Source organism: Podarcis filfolensis (assembly GCF_964270895.1).
Source record: "Podarcis filfolensis genome assembly, chromosome: 12".
Lineage (NCBI taxonomy): Eukaryota > Metazoa > Chordata > Lepidosauria > Squamata > Lacertidae > Podarcis > Podarcis filfolensis.
Window position 1 is genome coordinate 24,263,952 of NC_139614.1, and position 21,269 is coordinate 24,285,220.

The 21,269-nt window shown below is 40.9% G+C and overlaps 1 protein-coding gene across 2 annotated transcripts in view; it reads left to right on the forward strand.

Annotated features, from left to right (window-relative positions):
* Positions 1-1,096: 1,096 nt before the first annotated feature.
* IGF2BP3 (insulin like growth factor 2 mRNA binding protein 3) overlaps positions 1,097-21,269 on the forward strand; it is a 66,958-nt gene continuing 46,785 nt past the window's right edge. Inside the window, exons 1-2 of one of the 2 annotated variants that reach the window (XM_083578656.1) lie at positions 1,097-2,505; positions 4,359-4,419. In XM_083578656.1, the coding sequence (XP_083434782.1) occupies positions 2,331-2,505; positions 4,359-4,419 (236 nt within the window). In that variant the 5' untranslated portion in view covers positions 1,097-2,330. The remainder of the gene's footprint in view (positions 2,506-4,358; positions 4,420-21,269) is intronic. The other variant, XM_083578655.1, reaches the window with a different exon arrangement.

Consider the following 21,269-nt stretch of genomic DNA (forward strand, 5'->3'; position numbering starts at 1 on the left):
TTGCAAGTACTATCCTGTTTTCCATTTGCAAAGCATACATACCAAAACATTTGATCACTACTTTTGTCTGACAAAAGCACAGCTCTAACAAAGGCATTCATTAATGATACTTTTGCAGATTAAAATTACTTTTGCTTACTTTATAGTTTTAGGACTGGAGTTAGTAAGTTATAGCAGAAACAACAACAACAACCCACCCCTATTTTCTCACAAAAATATAGTGAATGTGATTGTCACTATGTAACTAATAAAAGTACTTAACTGTTTACTATACCAATTATGACCCAATTCCTCCCTCCCCAGTCTATGCAGCATAAATGAACCCTTTTACTAAAGTGAATTCTTAAACAAAACCTACTGGATTCCTATATATTAAAACAGTGTTGGCTTTCATTTCCGTATCCTTTTCTTCATCTTCAGGCAACATTTTGTTTGCTCTGGAACAAGGCTCCTCACACTCTGACCCCTCCCCCCACAAACCCACCATTGTGCTTTACAAATGTTGAAAATTATGAATGGTTCCTTGAACCAAGAGGGGAGGGGGGAGGGGAGAATGGGGGTAGGTGGGTGGATTTCTCTGTGTGCTATGGTAATCCGAGGGCTATGTTGTCCAATCATCCCCATTTTTTTTCTGAGCTAGAAAAACCACCATTAACTCGGTTTAAAAGAAAAAGGGGAAGGAAACAGCTTGGGGTGGAGGTGGGGAGGGAAGGAAAAGGGGGGGGAGGATGTGTCCGGAGTAGCACGCTCATCTCTGCCCCTGCGCACTCCCACTTTTTAATCACCCTCCAACTGGCCTCCACCCCCTTTGTCCTCTCCGATTCATAACGTTTGAGCGCTAGAACCGCTGCAGCCAACGCTCATCAAAACCGCCAGGAGCATTACTATGCAGGAAGGAAAAGCGGGGTGGGGGTGGGGGTAGGAGCTGTTTCAAGGAGACCCTCGCTTCTCCCTCCCTCCCTCCCGCCCTCGGCGAGACCCCTCGCTTTTTCTCTGGCGCGCAGCCAATGGCGAGCGAGGGCGCAGGCAGCGCCACCAAACACGAAATCGCAGACAAAAAAGTGGCAGTGGAGCACATGGGTCGCCCCGACGAGGAAAGCATTGTAAGGGGGGGTCCCCCCTTCCCCAATCGAGCTCGCCGGTTCCCCTCGACCACGAGCTGCAGTTGGCACCCCGCGCTAAGCGGTGGCACTTTGCGCCAGGAAAGGCACCGAGTAGCCCTTTAAGGCTGCATTTGGCCTCCTTCCTTGTTCTATCTCGCCCCCCCCCTTTAACCAACCAACCCTTTCCGATTGCGTTGCGAAACGTAGAGATAGTTCCCGCAGCCCTTGCTGTATAAGGTTGCTCCTTTGCCCCCTCCTCCTCCCGGCGAAGGATTTTTTTATTTTTTGAACGTCGGAAGCGAAGCTTTTGATATGTGTGTTTGTGCGCGTGTGGAGCAACCAAACGCCGCCGCAGAAAGTAGTAAACAGGGGGAGGGGAGAGAGACCACGCGGTCCGGGCTCCGCGCCCATCCCACCTCCCAGTCTTAAAAACTTGTCCTGGACAGCCAAAGCCAACTTCGCTTCTCCCTCCTCCTTTGTGTGTATGCGAGCTTAAAACCTGCAGCTATCTAATTGAGGCGTTGGGATTCCTCACGTGAGAAGTTGATTTGTAGTTTGAACACGTGGCTCATTCAAAAAGCCGGAATATTCAAGTGATTTCTCTCTTTCTCTCTCTCTCCTCCCCTCCCCTCCTCCCACTCTGTTTTTTTTCCCTCCCCTTCCCTTCCTCCCTTTTTGGGAGGGGCGGTGCCTACATTCACGTATTGTAACATTTTCATACTCCGCCTGCTGCTGCCAAAGGGGCTTGGGGGCAAGACAAAAAAAGTAGTTTCTCTGCCCCCCATCTCTCCTCCCTTTCCTATCTTTTCTTTTTTTAAACCGCCATCCTAGTTCCAAAAGCGTCGTGATTTCCACTATCGGTTCGGATAACGTTGTGAACCTTCAGTATTCGGATTTGGTCACGGGCTTCTTTCCTTTTCCTTTTTTTTTTAACTGGTGTGTGAGAGAGAGAGGGAGTGAAAGAGGGAGAGAGAGGGGTGGGTGGGGGACGGACGGACGGATACAAGCTGCAGTTGTGTGTGTTTGTGTGTGTGTTTTTAAAGCCCCTTGGCATTTTTATTTTACTCCCTGGATCGTTTGAGGGGGCGTTTATATATATTTTTTGCATTATTGTTACAAGACGGCGCGTGGTGGTGGCGTCGTCGCCGTCGTCGTGGTTTTTTTTTATTTTTACAAAAACATTATTACTATTAAGCAGAGCTCTATTTTTTTAATTAAAACGAGAAGATGAACAAGCTGTACATCGGGAACCTGGGCGAAAACGTAAGCCCTCTGGAGCTAGAAAGTCTCTTTAAAGAGTCCAAGATCCCTTTCACCGGCCAGTTTCTCGTGAAGACGGGATACGCGTTCGTGGACTGCCCAGATGAGAACTGGGCTATGAAGGCCATCGAGGCACTTTCAGGTGGGTCCTTCTCCTCCTCCTCCTCTTCCTCCCACCGGCGTCTCCGCTTTTGGTCCCCATTATCCATCCTCCTTTCTTCCTGGGCGCCATCCTGCCCCTTCTCCTGCTCAGACCCCGAGCTATTACTCCTACCTACCCACCCCTGGGGGGGGGGGCACTCGGTTGCCCGCAACGCTTTAAATCGAAATGACCGGCCGCGCAAGGATGCCCCGGTTTGTAGCCGAGGGCAGTTGCTCGGCCAGGCGTCGCCGCGCTGGGTTGAACTGAATTTATTTCGGAGGGCTTCGGCGGCGTTATAATCTGGGGCCTTGAGCGAGGGGGGGGGGTGAGGCTAAGGCTGCTGGTGCTGCTGGGCCGGCCTTCTGCTCTCCTCTTCTCCCCCACCCACCCCCATTTGCAACTCTTAGACGCGCAAACTGTTGGCTTTAAGAAAACCTCGCCCCCCTCACCCCCTCCCCTAATGGGGAGCGGGAATGTGGAGCGCGCAAGGCCGCTGCGATTGGAAGAGCTTCTTTCCCCACATTCCTAGCATGAGTATATAATCTTAAAAAAATATTGGCGGAGAGGTGTGCGCGCGCGAGGTGAAAAGAGAGCTGCGTTTGCGGGAGGAGGAGGAGGGGGTGGGGAGCGAGGCGCGCAAAAAACATCGCCCCTTCCGCGCGCGCGGGCGGGCACGCTCCCGTTCGCTCGCCTCAGACGCATGCCAGGGCCCAGCCAGCAACCGCCAGTCTCCCCCCCCCCCTTGCGAGGGGTTTCTCCGTTCGCCACAAGAGCACCTCACACGCACGCGCGCGAAAACCCTCGGCCTCCCCGCGCTCTGGCGGGAGATGCCGGAGGGCAGGTGGCGGGGGAGAAAAGTGAGGGGGTTCCCCCCCCCCCACAGGCAAACGCCCTCGGTCCGCGGCGCAAAGTCGCGCCAGCCTCGCTCTCAATTCCGTGCCCTCGCTCGGCTCCCTCTGAGCGAGGGCGCGCAATCTCTCGGCTTGCTCAAAACCTTGGCGTGTTAACACGAGACGCCAAACTTTGGACGTGTAAACGGAAAGGCCCCCTGTTTTCCCGCTCCCCACGGCGCGCTTGGGACAGAGGTCGAGGCCTGGAGGCCCGGCTCGGGTGCGCGCGCGCGCCTGCACCTTGGGGGTCATTTATTTCGCTTTCGCTTTGGGCTCTCGCGCCCCGAGTAAAGCATGTCAGTTTTTCTTAGCTTCTCTTCTACATCCTGTTTTTGTGTGTGTGCGCGCGCGAAAGGCAGCTTGGCGGGCTGAACGAGGGAGGGTTGGTTGGGCGGGCTTGTTTGGGTCTTGGTTTTTGCTCCACTCCGCTTCATGGGGGGCGAGGGGGGGCGACTTTGGCCCAGCCGGTCGTGGTAGGAGGGGGCGTATGAAAAGAGCTTAAACGGGTGCATTTCCAGGGAAAAACGCGTGGGGAACATACTCCTTTTTCACCCAAACCACCAGTTCCTGTTTCCTCGTGACGAGTTCTTAGAGGCCTGTTAATCTCATCAGGGGAAGCGTACATATATGCATGTGTGTGTATGTGCAACTGAGTTTTTAACGTATCACACTGGAGGATAGTAGAGGTTAAAAGAGAATAACTTCCTGCTTGAGAGTTGCCCTGAATACATTTTCAACCATTTCTGTCGGAACTGGTTCTACTGTACGCCAGGTTCTTGGCGTGTGGCTATTTATCATTCCCACCATGCTTCAGTTGCTGCCCTGTAACTTTTGGTGAGCAAACTCTATAACATGTTGCATTTGTGTTTCCTTTGCTGTTTTACATCATCATAAATTCATATCGGGAGTAGGGGTGGGAGAGCACCCAATTAATTCTAAAACCACTTGTATTACTGTTTGTAGGTAAAGTTGAACTGCATGGTAAACTCATAGAGGTTGAACATTCAGTTCCCAAAAGACAAAGGTACGTAATGAATTTATTTTCTTTTATCCCCCCCCCCTTTGCGAATGGAAATCATCATCATTCAGAAGAAACTGGAAGCAAGTTGATCTGATGTTTAGCAGCCTAAACATCAGTTATTACTTCGTGATATTAAATCACTCATTAATTTGTGATATTCAGTAATGTTCTTATATTAATGATGAATGCTGTCAGGTAGCTGTGGCTTTAAAAGAAAGTTGAACAGTCATAGATGGTCAAGAGTAAAACATTTGAACAATTTCATATTGTAGTTAGGAAGTAGTGGAGCATTAAGAATCAGTGTGTTGAACCGTGAAATAGACAAACTACAAACATCTTGCCCATCTCGTGTTTTTGTTGAAGTTTGTATAATATTTATGTAGAGAAAGTTTTATTTGAGTCTGTAACCCCACTTACCTTGGAGTAAGCCCCATTGAGTAGACATGATTAAGATTGCACTGCAAGCTGAGGTATTTCTTTATCACCAGATATTTCTGTATGGCAATATGGGAGCCTTTTTTTTAATGCAAGGTACAGTTGATACATAGTTAACTTTTTCTGTTTTTTGTGAAAAGAATACTTTACACTGAGTAATACAGCTTCTGTGGGCCAGGTAGATACAAAGGTTGCTTGAATCTAAATCAAAAACTTTCCTGGAGTAGTTAAATCTGCTTTGATAAATGCATAGATTATGAAGCAATCTTTATTGTGCTGGTATCTCACATTTAACAGATGCTTCTTTAAAATCCTATTCTGTACCTAGGCAAGAATACAGTCCAGATGAAAAAGCTTTTCTTAAAGAGACAGGCATTTTTAGGCCTCTAAAATACTTGTTTGGAAGTGTTAGCTGCTGATTGTTATCATTTACTTTGTGGAATTAAAATATGCAAGGCTTATTGAACGTTGTATGAAAATTTACATTGGAACCAGAAGAGATTTGCAGACAAATACAATTAGGAAGCAACCTCTGTTAATGTATAAGGCATATTGTATCTATTGGCATGCATTCTGGTATGCTTAATACTTGTTTGGTTTACACACTCTGTCTGCATTGAAAATGGGGTAATTCAACTTCTTTACTAGTAATATGTATCTGTTTACTTAAAGGATCAATTCTTTTGTGTACCCTAGCCATTTTATAAGTATTTTCAGTATAGTATAATGTAAGGTAGTAAAGTAATGGTTGTATGTGTAAATGGAAATCTTACTGTACTCCAGAAATACTTGTAATAGTAAATTTTAATTATGTTGTCTTGTTGCTGTGGTGTAGTAATGAAAATGTGATTTAAAAATGTTCACTTCCTGATTCTTACTTTTTTCTTCCTTTCCTCCTTTTTGGTGTGCAGTTAAAAATGATGTGCATTAATGCTACAAGTAGCTTTGAAGAAACATGTGAAAATTTGTTTAAAGTAATTTTGTGATGCACAAAATTTTCTTTTTTAAGATTTTTGCTATATTTTCATCCTTAATAGAATTTTATATAATGGAGATACAAATCTTTAATGAAATATACAGACACATGTGCTTTGTGGACTTAAGCATCTTTGATATGGAACCTAATTTAAAACATAGGCTGCAATTCTAGTTATGTTTTGGAATAATTCCCATTGAACTCAGTGAGACTTGCTTCATACTGAATCATGCACTGGACTGTAAAGTATAGTCTCTGTGTTTGTGTTTTATAGCCAACATTTCAAAAGTGTGCCATTCTTCCGCTTTGTATCTAAGGAATGGACTTTCTGTGCCATGGAGCTATCTTGTGTAGTGTACAGATAAATAACTGTCGTAATGTCCTACCAAAAAAAGATGAAGAAATAATGTTATTTACAGATGTTTCTCTGAGTTCATGTAAGACTTCCAGATCAATTGATCTGTACATCATAAGATGTATATATGAATTTGCTGTTTTGGAACCCTAGGTTAAATTACTTCTTCACCCTTTCATTTCTTAAACTCTCTTCCTCCCTCGCTTTTTCATTTTAAACAGAGGGTGCATGCTGTTATTACCAGTGGGTCAGGGACTTTTGGTTGGATAAATGCTTCAGTTAGAATTAGGAAGTAGTTTGATACAGAATATGGTGAAGTCCCGTAAAATATATTTATTAAAATGTATTGATATTTTTCAAAAAGTTCAAAGCAGTGCACAGTAGTATATTAATCTTTATCATTGAGCACTGCTGATATGAATGTTCTCATCTATCTGGTTATAGATCTACTTCTATAGAATATATAGTTCATGCTGTGTAGTTGTAGATATTCTCCCTTCATTCATTTTGGTGAGATTGTGCACTAGGGGTAGACACGGGGATATTGTTAATCCATATCTTCTCATAATAGTGTCAGGAGCTCTTACAAAACTAAATTAAATTTGAAAGGCCAGTCTCTGTAAAGCTAGCCTGGTTTGTTATTTAAAGGGAGTTTTAAGGCTCAGCGGTTGCATTCCAGCAGTTTGGACTTTTAGATTGAAAGAGGACACACCCACACACGCAAAAGCAACCTTTATACCTGCTGTGAAAGACTGTTTAGGACTGTGGTGTTCTAGAATGGTCGTTGAGACAGGCAAATAGGCTATATTGTAATTGAGTTGGGATAGAGGGAATGGTCTAGATTTTAGTTGAGAGCAGAGAGAGAGCTGTTTATAATATGGCTGTAGCCAGAAGCTGATTTCTGTCTTACTATGGAAACCTCAAGGGAATATGAAAGGAATGTAAAATTTTTGCATTCATAACCTCATGGATCATAGAAAACCTCTAGATACTTTAGGGAAGCTTGGATCGCTTCATTCAAAACTTGGAAATGGCATTGTAACAATGCGGGCTGCTAGTCACATGTTACAAAAAGAATGTGGAGTATTCTTAGCTGTGATCATCAGCTACCACAAATGTTTGGGGGGAAAATATGCAAAACAAGATAGTACATGTATATTGGAAAACTTTTGTACAAGCCCTTTAGATACTCCCTAGCTTGCCACAAGAGCAGCTGTTATCTTGGTGGGGCAATATACATACTGCAAACTGATTATTCAAATAGCACTGATGTCATTTGTTGTGTGATGGATGGTTTAGCTTGGCAGGGAGGTGGGTGGGGATCTGATACTGGCCAGCTGGGGGCTGCATATTGAGTCAGTACTTGATGAGCTTGAGTCTTGTTAAATCCTTTCAGATTTCGTATTTCTGATATTTATTCACTAAAACTAGAATCCGTATTATAGTACTGTTTCTGCTTCAAGGTTGGATGACAACCCATTTTTGTATCACTTTTGTTTTCCCCTGTGGGTTTCAAAACAAAATTTCATGTTTCCCTAACCACATGGGAGTGATGGTTTGGTTTTCAGAAACTGAACCACAACATAAGCTTGGGCTGTGTTGTAATCAGGATTTCTCTTATTCGTTGCGAATACCGTGCCAAGTGCAATATAGAATCTATGGAATCAGCAAATTTTAAAAGCAAAAACGGCTTAGCCTTTGGATAATATGGTCCTGAAAGTATTTAGGCAAGGAAGAAGGCTGAGGATCCAGTGATGATTTGGGGTGAGGTGGGAGCTCAGGTAGCTATTACAGTTGTTACATTGAGCAGATGTTGTGCTCTATGTTCCTCTTCGTGTCTTCCATGCAGCAACACATTATTTGCTTCTTGTGCTTCATTCTACATTTGCCTTCCTATCCTATACAAAACTGGTCTTTGCAAAACATATCAAGTTTTGTTTAGAGTCACTTCAAGCAGGCAGGTTACAAAATTCAACTTTATAGTTTCCAAATATTTGTGTATCAAAACATGTATATCCTTCCCTTTTGGTGGGCTAAGAACATTTTTAAAAATATAAAAAGAACAGTATAAAACAGAACAGTTTAAAAACAAGCGTAAAAATATTATCTGCCACATATACCAAAAGCCTGTCAGAATAAAACAGTTTGTTTCTACATTAGTTATTAAAAAAATTATGTGGGTACCTCAAAGATCTGTTAAAATGGCATGTCCTAAAATGGGGTGGGGAATTTATGACCCTTCAAATGTTGTTGGACTCCCAAAAACCCAGCCCCCACATGGTTAGTGATCAGGAATGATGGGAGCTGTAGTACATCATCATCATCATCTGGATAGCCACAGGACTTTTGCCCCTGGTCTGGAGAAAGTACAAATCTTTTATAAAGTGTAATTTACAGTTTGAAGTCCTTCATATCAAAGGAAAAAAAACCTTTAATGTCTGTGGCAGCACGATAATCTTACTGTATTTTGGGCAGAGTTCTAAGTAACATTCAATATAAATTATACTAAACATCCATAGAAAGTATATGGCTATTTGGACCTTTTTAAATGTAGGAAACTGAAACTCTTCTGACAGTTCTTGTTAATTTCTACAGTGTGATACAAAGACTGACCCTTCCAAAACGGAATGTAAGGTATGGTGCTGCTGGAAAATGTCTTTTCATCAATATGTTTTCATGTTAGTAGATAAGCTTGAGGGTGCTTCAGTAAGACAGTATGACTAAAAGAATAATCATGGGGAACCACATCTAACACCTTATACTGAAGCAGGATTGTCCATTTCTAAACCATCCCAATACATAGAGTTGGTTAGTAACACATAGTTAGCATTTAAATTTGTTTCCTTCCAATGTAACCCCTTTGTATATTAGTTTAGGAAATAACACTTCTGACCCTTGTTACTCTTATTAATTGGTATCCCATTCGCACTTTTTCAGGATAAACGAAGCAAGCCTAAGTTTGTATTCATATAACGTGAATCTGCCCCTGGCTCCTTTGAATGGAAGGGCAGGGTATAAATTTTATAAATTCAAATAAATAAATCTGTCCTCTTACTTGCTGTTGCTATTCTTCTAAAAATAGTGTTTGTAAAGCCCAAATCCAGGCTTAATTACATGTCTGGGTTAGAATAGGATGCTTTTTCTGAGTAGTAGAAAATGCAATTATATTTTGTTCAGAGTGAATGATATTATTTCAATAATTACTTAAAGAACTGAAATGTAGCATTGCTGATCTATTTGACTGCGCTTTGCAAGTTATAATTCAGGAGGTGATCAGTGCCATTCTCCCCTTAAAGCCAGCAGAAACGGAGGGTGCAAGGATGTGCAGCTGCTAACTACTTGCTCTTGTAGCTTCTTTTCTACTTTGTGGCTATAAAGTCAGATGGCAGGGGAGGGACTGACGCAGTCTTTGGTTGTATATGTTGCTGTGCTAGGCTTCCTTGCTAGGAATAAATGCCGGCATGCTGTGGCTGCCCACGAACTGGGCACACTCTGTTCCTGCCAGGTCTGAGGGAGACAGCACAGACATGGCAGCCACTGTGTAATGCTGTATTTCACCAGCTGGATTAACACAGATGAACATTCTACAACATATTCTGAGGGGGCCCTCAGGCCCTGTAGTTAATACTTGTAGATAATTATTACTTACATTTATTTGTTAAAATAGCTTTTCCAAAAAAAAGTTTTCCAAATTGGTTTATGTAACAAAATACACAGGCGCCAAACAACAAAATTATATAAGTAACAGTATAAAAACAGACACAGGGGATAAAATTGTTACAAAAGCCTTATAGAAGAAGTGTGCCTTTTCTTTTTTGATTGGGGAGAAGGGGTCTAATTAGGTTGTGATTACTTGGAAATCAGATCTCAGAGGCATTGTAGATAGAAGGCTGAGTAAAATAAGCGGTACAGTGTGGTGTGGCAGTGAAAAATTGCAAATTAACTTGTTAGGAATTGCTGGGTAAGGAGTTGAAGCTTTTAAGTACCTGTGACAAAACGTTATTGAAGGGGAGAAGAAGGTCAAGACAAAGAGGATGAAATTGCTTTCGTCCTTTTACCATCCCATTTTACCACACTACCCTGCTCAATAGATAGCTCAGGTTCTCCTCTGGTTGAGCAAAGGAGTCAGAGTAGTGGCCTTTCAGTCCCTACAATGCCTTTGTTGGCTGAATGTTGTATATGTGAGCGCTCTCACTCCTGACTAAGCCTCAAAGTCATCTTAGGGGTTTGTCTTGGAAATGAACATAGCAAAGCATGCTGCCGATCTCAAAACACTCAAAACAGTGGCATAGTTAATGAAGGGGAAGATCCGTTCTCATTCCCTTTCCCCTCTGGCAACCTCCCTATTAAACCCAACTCCAAGGGAAGCAAATTTTGTGATGTGTCACTTCCTGAAGCCAGCACACCTCCCCAACATCTTTACGTTTTGAGATGGAATGGTCCCTCGCGACTTTAAAGATATTCTTTGGCACCTTAGGATGTGCCCATTTCATGGGGCCAATTTCATTTTACCTTGTGAGATTCCTGAAGTTGAAGAATAGGTTCACTCTGGTCATTTAAAGGAGTCTGTATGTGGTGAGGTGATAGGTTTGATGAGGTGCATATTCTCCAAGGCTGCATCTCTCTTTTGCCTCAGACACGAAGGCCTGCCAGTCTCAGCTTCCCTTCAGCCTTGATTCCATAGCCTTTGATTTCCACGGCTCTTTGGGTACGCTAATGTGCGGGAACAGGAGCAATCTGCTGCCCTCCTCCTATGCCTGTTAGTGTCTTGTATGTATGTATGTATGTATGTATGTATGTATGTAACATGCTATTTCAGTAGTATAGGATGTGATGGTTGAACCTAGAATTCCGTGTGTGATTCAGTTTCTCCCCAACCAAAAAAAGAAGACCTGGGAAAAGTATAATAAACGAAATTACAAATGCTTCCCAGGCAAAGGAAGCTTAATTAATGCTACCTGTACCTCTTGGGTGCTGAGTTGAATAATATCCAGAAGAATCTTACTTTTGATCAGCGTTACATTTAGTTATATACTCATCCTCCGTGTTGATTGTTGTAATGTGGTGAACAGAGTCTACGGTATTTGTCCTCCTGTTTTTTTAAAAAGTAAATCAGAATGCTCCAAAGCAAAAGTTGATACCTGAGTGTGGCTTCTCTAGATATTGTGGACCTACTTCAGGATTTCCGATATTTACTTCTAACTTGGATTACAATCATTTAAATGGAACCCAAAGGTTCAGGTTGCTACAAGTAAAAAGTAAAGTGCTTGCAGAACAGGTATCACTAGTTGACTGAACTGGCTGTTTTCTTTAGAAGATACAGTTGTACCTTGGAAGTTGAACGAAATCCGTTCTGGAAGTCTGTTCGACTTCCAAAACGTTTGAAAACCAAATCATGGCTTCTGATTGGCTGCAGGAAGCTCCTGCAGCGAATCAGAAGATCCGTCGGATATTCGACTTCCAAAAATAGTTTGCAAACCAGAACAGGCACTTCCGGATTTGTGATGTTTGGGAGCCAAAACATTCGGGAACTAAGCTGTTCGAAAACCAAGATACGACTATTCTTCGTTTATTTAATCGATACATTGATACTTTGAATGTGTACTGACTCTTGGACCTATGCACGTCTCTCTTTAATGGAGAAGTAACAAGTACCAAAGTTGCTCTAGTCAAATGTCTGCATTAATTAGCTCATCATGTACAGTTTGCATATTAAGAGTAGTCTGCCAAAGTGATTAGTCCCTGTTTGTCTGTGAATGGCAATGGACACATTTTCCTATATCTATTAGAAAAAGAAATAAAAGAAACCACAGGCACAAAGGCTATTTTGATGATTAATATTTCTGTGCTGGCTGAGTAAACTAACATTGTCTCAGTGGGATGGTTCATTTGAGATTCCTAATGTGAAGTTTTTGGAAATGCGAGTGCTAAACCTTATTGGATCTGGACAGATGTTCTTCAGTACTTTGAGGTCTAATCAGCACAAAGGAACACGGGACGCTCCATGTGAACATTTTCTAAGTACTGTATTATACCTGTGCATTTACATTTTGCTTGAACACTTCATCAAGAATTCCTCTTTAAAGAGAGTCTGGAGAGCCTGTGTTAGTGAATGCTTTTGATTATTACTCCTTGTCCATATAATTTGTTTCTCTCCTTGGTCAAATGAAACGTGCTTCATTTAATCCTGAATAAGGTGTTCCTCTTTCTCTGGCTGTGTGCAGACACAGGGGACTCTCAGAGAAATAATGATTTGCTGCTTGTAGTTAGTGCTCTTACTCTGTCGGTGCACTTTGAGTTTTATCATCCTTCGGTAGTACACAATCATCAAATGTAGATGATTCTATAAATAGTCATTCTATAAATAGGCAGGAGTAGAAGAAAGTCACAAAAAAGCTAGTTTAAATTGAGTAGAGAAAATTTACAATATGTTTTGAGAGAAGCTTTCTGATGTTCCTTTTATAAGCCATACAAATGTTATTATTTTCCTGCATCTTTTAAATACGTGACAGTTTAAAATACTTATGTTAGAGCCCTTTAATTCTAGAAATCTAAAAGATGTGTCTGTTAATGGAGCTCAGTTCTTGCCTATCAGATGTGTCTGAAATGGCATTTACTTTACATAAGGAATATTTTGAAATGTTTAGTTTATATAGAAGATGTCATTAATTTTGGCTTAGATGTAGCATATTCATGTCTTGCTTCACACATAAAAGCACTTATCTATATGTAAGAATTTCAGGGAAACTACAAAATTTATCTAAACGTGTGATTTAATATTCTTGTTTTTACACTGTGTGTATGCCTGCCAGGCATAAGAGAGTATCTTTGAGTATCTGTGTGTGGTTATTTTTTTATTTGCTTGGAAAAATGTATTAACTGCTTAATCAAATAGCTTTCTAAATGATGTACATAATAAAATTTTAGATAAAACACAGTTAAAATCCACAAACTGTTTTCAAATATATATACATAATTATAAAAAAGATAAAATCAAATTAAAAAAATTAATATACTAACTAAATCATGTGCTTGGATAGGCTTGCTGCAACTAAAAATTTTTTGGCAGGTGTGTAATGCAATGTAGTGAGGGCATCTTCCTAGTTCTATCCTGTGAACACACAAATGCCTTTGAACTGGGATTCGGTAAAGTGAATTGCTCCTCACTTTTTTTGAGATGCGTGAGATTAAAAACCTCATCAGTGCATGCTGGTTTAATTGCTTGTGGATGTGCCTAGAACTTTTCTATCCTGGAAGCAGTGTAGAGCTTGTCTACACTGGAAGTAGAAGTGTATTGTCTCATGGATAAGAATTTTTAGCAAGCTTTTTAAAATTACAAGGTTGAGTACTGTTAAGAACAAATCTGCAAAATGGCTTTTTGTTGACTGTATGCCCTTTTTCTTGATCAAATCTTTTGGAAACTGTCTAAGGAGCTTTTTAGTATAATAGCTGATTTGGTGTCTTTTCTGTGTTTGTACTTTTTAAATTATGTACTGCTAAGTTGATATTAAGCTGTTCCAAATTTGTGGTGCATATGTAGTCCAATAAAATGGAAAAGTCACACTGGATAATGAAGGGGAAGTCACATTTTTAAAACTTTTGTCTATATATCAAAATCACTTTGCAGTCAGAAAACTAGCACTGCAGGGAATGAGCAGGATAGATCTTTTTTTCCAGTGGTGTTTTCACTTGCGGGAAGTTTTGAACATGAGAGAGCAGTAAACCACCCCCCCTTCCAAAGTTTGAATTGGTGTAGTCCATTGCAGCACAGAATATAGTTTGGGGTCTACTGGTTGCATCTCAGAATGGGCTTCCAGTTTCCAGTGGTTTAACCATAGCAACAATAACAAATCTTTTTTTTTTACTGCTTTGGTAGTATAAACACTATACCTTTAAGGCACATTTGAGGCACATTTCCATCCACAAAGAATTCTGGATACTGGAGTTTGTAAGGGCTGCTGGGAATTTTAACTTTGTAAGGGGTAAGCTACAGTGCACAGAATTGTTTGTGCTTTAAAGGTATTCTGTGTGCGCAGCCTAGTGGGCTGCTGAAATATAGGAGGCTTGAATTCTCAGCCTGAGCATGTTCTCAGAGCACCTTGTGTCATAATTCTGTGTCTGCCTTCCTGAGCCACACTTCACAGCTCTAGTTAGTGGAAAAATGAAGTGCCTCTTGCAAGCCTTAAACCTGCCCACCCTATGTGTTGTCTTAGGACTCTACCAGAATCTGCTGCATTTAGATGCTGTCAGAATGCGACAGCAGCCACACCCTGGAAAACTGCTTTATCTGGCTTGCTAAACCAGGTGAAGGTAGCTGATGGGTCTCAATCCCTCAGTGAGTTAGGCTCTGGTGTATTGAGCAGAAAAGACCAGTAGTGGGTCCAACAGTCAAGAAGGTGGTTTCTGCACATGGCACCAGATGCATTTTGCACCTGGCTGTCAACCACTTGTGACCAAGTGAAGATGCACTTGTGCTAGGATGGCGTCTGAGGTCTCCACCATCTAGAGTTGCATGCCTGGGGATCCTTGGATCTTTCCTGTTTTCACACACTAACAACACATCCTGTTGAATTCTATTTGTGGTATTTTATCTGCACCATCAGAACGAATTTCAGGAACCAAAAAGTTTTGTTGAAAAATAAGATTTTCAAGCCATCTGGCCCCACACTGGCAACCAGACATTCTGTTTTGGTGACACTAACCCTGGTTTAAGGAGCTATTTGACACCTAGCATATATATCTGAGTTTCTAACACGGCTGGGAAGGTAGCCCATCTAAAACCTCTGCTGCCTTGTGAGATCGCTTCAGGGGAAGAAAAAACCAAGAAGTAAATCCTGCTTAAATCTGCAGTTGAGTCCCTTGCACACCTCTTTCCAGCAACTCCTGCAGCCAAGCTGGGCTTTCCTTTGGACCACATCAGCAAGGCTGAGGGAGGCGGTGTTGTCTGGGCAGTCCAGGACCTCCATACACACTGCCCAGGCTTGTGTCCCAGGAAGGTAACTTCAGTACTGCTAAGTCAATAGTTTGACCACCCCTGGAGGCACACTCCATTGTCTCTTGAGGCAGATGGATGCCTGCAACAGCAAGAGGCAAAGCCTCACTTCAACCAGTTGTCTGTAGCTTTTCTTCTTCCATTTCTTTGTTCGGCTTCTCTTTATGTATTGCTTCCCAAGTTGTATATATAGTAAACAAACCACTTTTTCCAGAATAAGAATCAGTGGTTGAGAAACGTTTTTAATTTGTGCTAATGTTAAGGAGGTGAATATGGTATGTATTGTATTACAATACATAAATTGGCTAAGAGATTGATGAAAGATTGAAACATGTGTGTCTTTTAGCAGTAGGCAACTGGGGATCACCTGTGGAATTGGGCTAATGCTGGAAACTTTAGTGCTGTGAATACATGCATGCAGTGGAAAGAATAATGTATCACCAGAACATTAATGCTATTGTGCTATCACACACCCCCCATTGGTTAGAGAAACAGGGTGCATAGTTTCTTGGTGTGCTCTGCAGTCTTGGTTCTCTGTAGTAACACTGTCATTTGTATGCAAAACAGAATAGCTTTGACCATTTTGGGCTAGGAGAACTTAACAATACTACACAGAGGAAATGCTCAAATACTTGCAACTGATGCCTACTGTATTTAGCACCCATAGCCTTCACATTTAGGCTAGCGTTTGCACAGAGAGAAGTAGGCAAACAGTATTTTAATGAAAATATGTCATTATCCCATTTGTATTTTGTGTGTCCTTTTCCCTGTAAAGAAATTATCAAATATAGGCAGGGCCCTTTCAGTATGTTTGATGACAGAGTGTTCAATTCTGAAAGAGCTATTCTCCCTCGCATCCCCAACACCAAAAATTGTAATTTTAGTAATTATGGTGTTCCCTGTGGTATTGAGTTAACATCCAGTTTTCAATAAAATGATTGATATCCATTTCTTATTCCATCAAAATTCATTAGCTTTGCCATTTATTCTTTCTGTCAGGTAGCTCTAAAAAGTTATCTGAAGGTTTCACTGTGTTCCTGTATATAATAGAAACAAAATAAATATTTAAATTCTACCCTTCAGATAGTTTAAAAGTGACAGACGACTCCAGTCATTCACATGCCCCAAATCTTTGTAGTTGTTATAATTATGTGTTTAAGGAAAGCACCATTTAATTTTTTTGCACTGCATCTCCATACAAATGATACCTTTTTAAAATTGGGCATTTCATGGTTTTAAATGGCAAAACAGCTTCTGGAATGTGCTTCTGTTTGATTTTAATCAGCCTTCCAGTTATTGCAAAGTGCAAGCCAAGCTAAGGTTTTGGTGATAGTGACAATGCAGTTGCATTAAAGCGTAGTTTAATCTTATTTTTAAGGTATAGAGCCAGCACTAGTATCTTTACCTGGGTAACAAGAAAACTATACCTCTGTTAGAATACACATTTCATAGTATTTAATGTCCGTAGTTCAGATTTGTGCTTTCCCACCATAACTCTTTATATGAAACATTTTGGAAAGGGGATATTGCCACTTGGTGAAGAGCTTGCAGTGTTGCTTGTTTTTATGCTGTGTAAAGTTCTCAAAATGTAGATTGCAACTATCAGCTATGTTGGCCATAAATTGAGTGCCTTTCTTCCATCCAGCCCCCTAAAAATAGGTTAAAGAAACAAGAAGCCCAAAATGGATAACTATAAAAATGTAAGACAAAAATATATTGTTTTTTAGATTTTGCTTATGGATAAAATTGTTCCTAATGTGTCTTCAAATTGTTTATCATTCCCCACCCCTATTTAGCCTGTTATCTGACTGAATGATTAGTGACTGGTTATACCCCCATTGTGACAACATTCCTGGTGTAAAACAATACTATTTCTTCCCACCCCACCCCCTGCAAATCTGTCAGCACAGTTCCTTCCAATTACATGGGCCTTAAAATGGGGTTGTCAGTAACTTGTGGAATTAAGCTAGGTACTGTTTGTTTTATAGCTTATGATCCTAGTAAAATTATTAGCTGTAATGCAGGTCAGTCATGAATAGATATCACAGAAAAAGCACCTTGGCAAAATACAACCAGATTTTAAATTAAAGCTCTTATTTATTCATCCTTTTTGAGGTTTTGTGTCTGCAAGCCCTTTTGATTTTGTATTTGATTCCTGTCCTTTTGGTTTGTTACTTGGTAAAGTACAGTGTCTAGTACTATTTGCATTCATTTTATTTTCCATATTTATATAGCAACCAAACACTTTGGGTGGTTTGCAAGTAAAAAATCAAATGTCCAGAAAAGCATTTACAGTTTTCAGGAGAAATCATTTGATTTCTCCCAATGTTTTGTGGCCAGTTGATCTGAAGTGGCTTACAAGTTAGAAGCCTCTCAAATTATATAGAAATAGGTCCAGGGTTTTTTGTGCAAGAGGTATTTATAATTATGGGGTGTTTGTGGGGGACGGGGGAGGAATTTGCTGTGGTAATTTTGTAGGTTCCAATTCAATAGCCTCATACATGCCCTAGGTTGTACTTCTGCTTAAGCAGAATTGGGATTGGAGAGTTCTGATAAAATCATTACCTCTGATTACAAGCTTGTCCTTTCTCTTCCCTTCCTCCCTCTACTCTGGCATTCTCAGTGTATGGTAAACTTTACACTATTTTCAGGTTTGTCAGATACTTGTGTGCTGTGTTTTTTTTTGAGGGGTGTGATCTGAAGTGCCATGAAATGAAGTCCTTAATTTGGTATGGAGAACCTTGGACACATCCAGCTTTGCTGGATTCTTTGAATCCGCTGCATGCCGGTACTAAATTAAATGTTTAATACCAACACTCTGAAATGGGCGCAGAAACAACTGGAAATCAGTTTTTACACAAAGCATTGTCAATATATGACTGTATCAGCCAGTCCTTGTGGGCAATCTTGCCTCCTTCTCTTCAACGGGATGATGCTTCCAGACCACATCCCCATGTACGGTACATTGCAGTAGACCAAATGGATAAGTGTAGCTAGGCTGTCTGTCCAATACAGTGGTACGTACTTAATTCGTTCCGGAGGTCCATTCTTAACCTGAAACTGTTCTTAACCTGAAGCACCACTAGCTAATGGGGCCTCCCGCTGCAGCGGCATGATTTCTGTTCTCATCCTGAAGCAAAGTTCTTAACCCGAGGTACTATTTCTGGGTTAGCGGAGTCTGTAACCTGAAGCGCATGTAACCTGAAGCATATGTAACCCGAGGTACCGCTGTAGAGTTGTAGTTGGTATTGAGTCACAGAGCCCAGATCACCCTCAATACAGTGGTACTTCGGGTTACAAACACTTCAGGTTGAGAACTTTGCCCCAGGATGAGAACGGAAATCGTGCGCTTGCGGCAGGAGGCCCCATTAACGAAAGCACGCCTCAGGTTAAGAACGGGTTCAGGTTAAAAACGGACCTCCGGATCAAATTAAGTTCATAGCTCAAGGTACCACTGTATATGAATCTGATAAATGATACTTGAAAGCACTCACAAGTGTTTCAGAGAAGTAATATTTATTCAGATGAAACTGGCGATTTGTCCCATCAGCAGATATTGCCTCAGTATCCAAGGTAATCGGTTGTCATGGGGAGATAAAGAATTTGGGTTTCTCTTTGAGGTTTAATGTTGCCAGCCAGTATCTCTCAGCTCTGGTTCCTCATCTGTAAAATTGTAATAATAGCCTATATGTGGGGGCTCTTAACAGCTGCTGAACTTACTCAGTTTATTTCCCCTATCCAGTCAGTGCAAGATGACAGTTGTCTGCTGCTGCTGCTGCCCAAGGATAATGCTGGAAGTTGCTGGTCATTTGGGAAGTTGGGGCCTCGGTTTGATTTATTATCAAGCTATATTGCAGTTATTATTTTGGGGCATTTCATTGCATAGTCAAGACTACGCCTTAAATACATTAACTGAAATGGGAGATGTGTATGATATACTTTAAGGAATTATTCACAAGAGACACCATGTAAAAATTAATGCTTTAAAATATTTACGCACTTTTTCCTGATATATTTTACATTAATTTTAAATTACTTATAAACAGTATACATTGAAATGTCAGATCTTGGCTCATAGTGCAGTTGCTGATGGTTTTCTGTTGATTCATTGAATCTCCCAACTAACCTACCCTGGGAATTTTAAAATTCTTAAGCATTAATGCTTACAGATGCAAACATTGTTCTGTCTTTATTGATGGAACAAATTTTACTTTTAGTGTTTGATTCTGTTGCCACTTATCTGCATGCACATGGAAACTTTCCAGCTTCCCGTACGCTCCATTGCATGAGGAGTTGGTGCTAAAAGGGGGGGAAATCCTCCATACGTACCATGCTCATATAAGTACTTTGCTTATGTGCATGCTTACACAAATGTCCTCTCTGTATCTGGCATTTGTTTGCAACCTAAGAATTAAATAGAGATAAATTGAACACACATGTAAAAACTTAACAATAAGATATTGTCAAGAAATAATTAGTATGCAAAAAGTGCATTAATAGAAATAATTTATGTACCAAGTGGATTTAGATAAACTGAATAATAAGTGGTGAAGCTAATGGATGATGTTTTGAATATGATCCTTTAAGTGTAGCCTCTGACCTGGTTTTAAAGAGTAGTCCTGTGATTTGAAATATTGCCATCTGGCAGTTATATTAGGACAACCTTAATGACTCTCAAAATGAAATTGTTAATTTTGAAGATTTTGTTTTTGTTGTGTATTCTTGGGTAATACTGGAAGCTTAAAGAAAAAATAAAATAATTAAAGCATTGGTTAAAATACTGCTTTTGTTTGCTAACGTAGATCTGCAAGGCATCTTTTGTATACCAGCTCTACAGGAATTGAAGCTACCGTCAATCATGTAGTCTATTATGAATGTATAGTGATTGATAACTTAATGGTAAACTTCTATATGTGTAGTTCTTGAATGCTGCATTTGTAATTTTCATTAAATGATAAAAATTCATTAAATGATCTACAAATTGGGAAGTGTCAGAAAGTTACCAGTTCATAGAAATATTTACTTATCTGACGATGCTTGTGTGCTGTATACAGTTAGGAAGCTGCTGTCCTATCTTCCAGAGTCCAGGGGAAAGGAATAGATAAAGGAAAGGTGAAGCAAAAATAGCAGTGTTTCCTGGTTGATCAGACGAATGAATGTTCCCTGGAATTTTTATATATGTTACCCCATTCAGCAACTGCTTGACCCGCTTAGCCTATTGCTAAGAGGTTTGCTGGATTTTATGTATTGAGATGGGTTAAATAATTGATTGCTGAGGAAATGAAATCCAAGGATTTTAACCAGCAGAGGAGCAAAAGAGGAAATAGGTGTTGGAAGAGGAGCAGGTTAGCCCCTTCAGAAGAATACAGACATTCCCACAATCATGCCCACCACTGCAAGAGGCAAGAGCTACTTTTATGGTTTTAAGCACAGGAGGGATCCATCTAGCAGCCTTTCTAGAGATTTGCATCATTCCTGTTGTGGCCCAGTTTTTAGGCATCTAGAAGAGCATGGTCATCATCCCCAAAGTCTCAATCTATTCCCAGTAAGTGTACCGAGTAATGGAATGGCACCCCTGTCGATGCGTTTCCCTTCTGAGCTAGATACTTCTGTCATCTCTTAAAACCAGGAGAAGGATGAGTGGTAAGGGTTCATTAATGCACTTGCTGCTTGCAGGTCCATCTTTTAACATGGCATGTATAATGAGAGGAAGAATGCTCACACTTCCTTCAACTCTGGCAAAGGGAGAGGTGGCACTGTTTTCTGAATGTCTGCAAGGTTTAATTTTATGGGAACAATCCCTTGCCTTTCCTACCCTTTCCAGCTGTGACCTCCTAGGGCATAGAAGTGGTCCTCTCTTCCTTTAAGGTAGATGTAAGCTTTTGGTTGGTTTAACACTTTCTCCACAAAGTAGAATCAGACTACTTAGAGGGAGCATTCAATTCTAAGGTTCATTTCTGCTTCCTCACATAATGCCAAGCCATGGTTTTGTGTTGCATCTGAACCATCACATTGGATACAAGATTGCTGATGATATTTTTTATGTTTTATGTGTTTACTAGTGGGGATTTTAGTGATTTGCCTTGACTTTTTAA